General features: G+C 42.3%; 1 protein-coding gene across 1 annotated transcript; it reads right to left on the bottom strand.

The window, feature by feature from the left end:
* Positions 1–1352: 1352 nt before the first annotated feature.
* Positions 1353–4598, bottom strand: LOC124892046. Its single transcript, XM_047403505.1, has 3 exons — positions 4006–4598; positions 2546–3936; positions 1353–1429 (listed from the first exon to the last, which is right to left on the bottom strand). Exons 1-3 carry the CDS (start codon positions 4596–4598, stop codon positions 1353–1355), a joined length of 2061 nt encoding a protein of 686 aa, XP_047259461.1.
* Positions 4599–4957: the final 359 nt, after the last annotated feature.

Genomic DNA, 4957 nt, shown 5'->3' with positions numbered 1-4957 from the left:
GTGACCTGTACATCTTCTATAGGAGTGATACGAGAGGGGTCACCTATGCATTTTCGAAGCATTGACACATGAAACACTGGATGAACCATTGAAAGTTCCTGGGGTAGCTCTAATTCATATGCAACTTGTCCGACCCTCTTGGTAATCTTATATGGCCCTATGTAACGTGGGCTTAGTTTCCCTTTCTTACCAAATCTCATAACCCCTTTCATTGGTGATACCTTTAAAAATACCCAATCTCCAATAGAGAATTCCAGCTCTCTTCTCCGAATATCTGCGTATGATTTATGACGACTTTGGGCTGTTTTTAGCCGTTGTTGTATCACCTTAACTTTTTCCATGGCTTGTTGGACTAAATCTGGCCCGAGCAAGGTGGTTTCACCCACTTCGAACCAACCAATTGGTGACCTACATTTCCTCCCATACAAAGCTTCGTAAGGTGCCATCTTGATGCTCGAATGGTAGCTGTTATTATAGGCAAATTCAATAAGAGGCAAGTGTTCTACCCAGCTACCTTTAAAATCTAATGCACAGGTTCGCAACATATCCTCAAGTGTTTGAATAGTACGCTCTGCTTGGCCGTCTGTTTGGGGATGGAAGGCTGTACTCAAATTCACTCGCGTCCCTAAACTCCTTTGAAAGGACTTCCAAAATTTTGCCGTGAATTGAGCTCCTCGATCAGATATAATAGAGAGTGGGACCCCATGTAGCCTAACTATCTCTTTGAGGTATAATTTGGCATATTCTTCAGCTGTATAATCACTTCTAACTGGCAGAAAGTGCGCTGACTTCGTGAGTCTATCAACTATCACCCATATGGAGTCAAACTTATTAACTGAACGAGGCAAACCAGTTACAAAATCCATATTAGTCATATCCCACTTCCAAGTTGGAATCTCTATACATTGCATGTAACCACCTGGCTTTTGGTGCTCTACTTTGACTTGTTGACAAGTAGGACATTGAGCCACAAACTCTGCAAGGTCCTTTTTCATGCCTCCCCACCAAAACACTCCCTTTAGGTCATGATACATCTTAGTAGATCCTGGGTGGATGGAATATCTTGAATGATGGGTTTCTTCCATTATTCTCCTTCTGAGTCTATTAACATCAGGCACACACAATCTATTTTGGCAATAAAGTACTCCATCTTGTGTAAGCCTAAACTCCTTCATTATACCCTGACTTACTTTCTCCTTAAGGCATTGTAGAATAGGATCATAACACTGTTTTTCTTTCACTTCCCTTATTAATGAAGAATCGGTAGCATTATGTACAATAATATCCTTCCTTGGAGTTTCGAGTAGACGAACACCCAGATTGGCTAGTTGACGCAGATCCTTAGCCATGCCTTACTTTACCCCTTTCTGATCACTGGTACCCATGAGTGTCTTACGACTTAGAGCATCAGCCACCACATTTGCTTTCCCTGGATGGTATAGTATATCAATATCATAATCTTTTATTAACTCTAGCCACCTCCGCTGCCTTAAATTTAGATCTTTCTGCTTGAAAATATACTGTAAACTCTTATGATCTGTATATATGTCCACGTGTATCCCATACAAATAGTGGCGCCATATCTTTAAAGCAAATACAACCGCTACTAGCTCAAGATCATGTGTTGGGTAATTTTTCTCGTGTGTTCTCAATTGTCTCGAGGCATAAGCAATCACTTTACCATGTTATGTTAGTACACACCCTAAACCAACTCCTGAAGCATCACAATACACTGCATATCCCTCTGAGCCTTCTGGAAGCACTAGCACAGGTGCTGAGGTTAGCCTACTTTTCAACTCTTGAAAGCTCCTTTCACATGCATCATTCCATTGGAATTTGGTTTCCTTGTGAGTTAGCTTAGTAAGAGGTGCAGATATAGAAGAAAAACCTTCAACAAACCTTCTATAATAACCTGCCAATCCAAGGAAGCTTTGAACTTCTGTAGGTGTCGTTGGCCTTGGCCAATCTTTCACAGCCTCTATCTTTTGTGAATCCACCCTTATTCCTTCATCCGATACAATATGGCCCAAAAATGCCACTGACTTTAACCAAAATTCACATTTGGAAAACTTAGCATACAATCGGCGATCACGGAGAACTTGTAGCACTAGTCATAAATGATTTGCATGGTCCTCTTCTGACCTTGAATACACCAGAATATCATCTATAAATACTATTACGAACACATTCAGGAAAGGCTTGAATACCCTATTCATTAAATCCATAAAAACTGCTGGTGCATTCGTTAGCCCAAACGACATAACAAGAAATTCAAAGTGACCATATCTGGTTCGAAAAGCTGTCTTAGGTATATCCTTTTCCTTCACCCTCACCTGATGATAACCTGATCTCAAATCGATCTTTGAAAAGTATTTGGCACCCTGTAACTGATCAAACAAGTCATCAATTCTGGGGAGGGGATATTTATTCTTAATTGTCACCCTATTCAGTTGTCGGTAGTCAATACACATCCTCAATGTGCCACCCTTTTTACGCACAAATAAAACTGGTGCACCCCAAGGGGACACACTAGGCCTTATAAAACCCTTTTCTAACAAGTCTTTCAGTTGCTCCTTTAATTCACGTAATTCTGCCGGGGCCATTCTATATGGAGGGATAGAGATAGGCTCAGTGCCTGGTAATAAGTCAATACCAAAATCTATTTCTCGTTCTGGAGGCAAACCAGGGAGTTCCTCAGGAAAGACATCAATAAATTCATTCACTATTGGAATAGACTGGATAGTTGGTGATTCTGCCTCCACGTCTCTCACTCTAACGAGATGACATATATATCCCTTTGATATCATTTTTCTAGCTTTAAAATAAGAGTTAAACCTCCCTTTTGGTCCCCCAATATTGCCTTCCCATTCAAGGACTGCTTCATTTGGAAAGTGAAAGTACACTCTCTTGGTTCGGCAGTCAACGGTGGCATAGCAAGAAGCCAACCAATCCATACCCATTATAACATCAAATTTTACCATTTCTAACTCGATAAGATCAGCTAATGTATCTCGGTCGCAGATAGTCACTATGCAGTCACAATAGACTCTTCTAGCTATAATTGACTCCCCAGTTTGTGTAGACACCGCAAGTGGTTGATTCAATAATTTAGGTGTTCTACCAAGCTTCCCAGCAACTAATGGAGTAATATATGACAATGTAGAACCAGGGTCAATTAATGCATACACTTTATGTGAGAAAATGGATAATGTACCTATAACCACATCGGGTGAAGCTTCCAGGTTCTGTCGAGTCCCTAGAGCATATGTGCGATTTTGGGCCACGCTGAGACTAGCTGCCCCTCTAATACCTCTGCCGCGACCTATAGGAAATTGCTCACCTCTACCTGATGGAGGCACTGATGATGATGATGCAACAGCTGACCCAGTAGGTTGTGCCATATCACCCCTGTGTCTTCTTGGGCAATCTTTTATTACATGCCCTGGCATACCACACCAATAACAAACATCTGTTCCCATGCGACACGCACCTATATGATATCTCCCACATTGTCTGCAAGGCTGCCTAGAAGGCATTTGCTGGCTTCCCGAATATCTTGTTATCCGTGTACCTTGGCCCTCACTTCTCTGCCCAAATTGATCATTTCTAGACCCTTGAAGTTGTGGTGGAGCACTAACTGTAGAGTAAGAGGATGATGGCCTGGGTGGCCTGTTAGAAAATCGTGGCCTAAACTCACCCTGGGGTGGTGTAAACTGTCGTGTAGATCTGGCCCTCTTGGATTGCCCCCTTTCTATCTCTTGTGCCCTCCTTCTTTGTCTCTGATCCTCCAGTTTCTGTGCAAAAGCTTGCATCCTCGCTATATCCATGTCTTTATTCAAAGAAGCAATGGTACAATCTCTAACCAAATATGAATCCAACCTATCCACATACCGATGGACTCTATCTGCCATAGTAGCAACAACATTAGGAGCGTACCTGGCCAGAGAATTAAATTTAAGACTATATTCCCTCACGCTCATATTCCCCTGATGGAGGTTCAGGAACTGATCTGCACGGGCCTCTCGGATCTCTAATGGCAAGTAATGATCAACAAAGGCCATTTTGAACTCCTCCCAAGTAGTTGGAGGTGTATCTATGCCTTGGGACTGCTTCCAGGCTTCGTACCACAATATAGCCACACCCTTCAATCTATATATTGCCAACTTAGCAGCTTCTGAACCACTCACATGCATAACATCTAAGGTGCGTTGGATCTGATCAATAAAATCCTGTGGATCTTCATTTGGATCTGATCCAGTGAATGATGGAGGGTCTAAGTTAAGGAAATCACGTATTCTCGTACTGGCTGCCCTACCTGCACCAACTGCACCTGCAACTGGGCCTTCTTGTCTTTGACCTTGGCCAACAACTATACGAGTCAACAGTTGAACTGCATTTCTCAAATCCTGCACAGAAGCATCAACAGGTGGTTCTGGGGGATTTTCACTCCTTCCTGGTACATCAACAGATGGAGGGGTTGGAGATGTCTGTGATAGAGACTCATCTAGAGCCTCACTTTGTTGTCTCGCCCGATTGGGTATACCAACTACCACTTCTACTTCCTTTCCTTTACCTTTACTCTTCCTTGTCTTTGGCATACTTACTGTACAAAATAATTCAGGGGTTACACATGATACACTTATAATATTTGGCTTTATGGCACGATCTAAAGAATGAAAAGAAAGTGACAACTCCTAAATGCCACGTAGCCTCTTGTTTATAAATGTGGTGCACAACACATCGATAAACAAGATTCTACATAGACACGGATTTGTAGACTCCCTAGGACAACCTAGCTCTGATACCACTTCTGTCACGCCCCAAATCCTATTAAGGCGGACTGGCACCCGTTGCCGGTAAGGCTCGGGAGAACCAACCTGTAGCGATACATTACCTATGAACATTATAAATTACTTTCATACTAAACATGCCCTCAAAAGATAAATAGGACTAGCAA

This window comes from Capsicum annuum, unplaced genomic scaffold (genome assembly GCF_002878395.1).
Source record: "Capsicum annuum cultivar UCD-10X-F1 unplaced genomic scaffold, UCD10Xv1.1 ctg43441, whole genome shotgun sequence".
Lineage (NCBI taxonomy): Eukaryota > Viridiplantae > Streptophyta > Magnoliopsida > Solanales > Solanaceae > Capsicum > Capsicum annuum.
The sequence above is the reverse complement of the archived record's forward strand: the minus strand, read 5'-3'. Positions and strand labels throughout refer to the sequence as shown.

Bases quoted from the DNA above. Each gene is read 5' to 3' on its own strand.
- LOC124892046 (XM_047403505.1), bottom strand. From the start codon at position 4,598: ATGCCAAAGACAAGGAAGAGTAAAGGTAAAGGAAAGGAAGTAGAAGTG. The intron at 3,937-4,005 runs GTTCCTGAACCT...TTCTCTGGCCAG, and splicing joins CGAGAGGCCCGTGCAGATCA to GTACGCTCCTAATGTTGTTG. The intron at 1,430-2,545 runs GTTTTATAAGGC...TATACCATCCAG, and splicing joins GAAAGACTTGTTAGAAAAGG to GGAAAGCAAATGTGGTGGCT.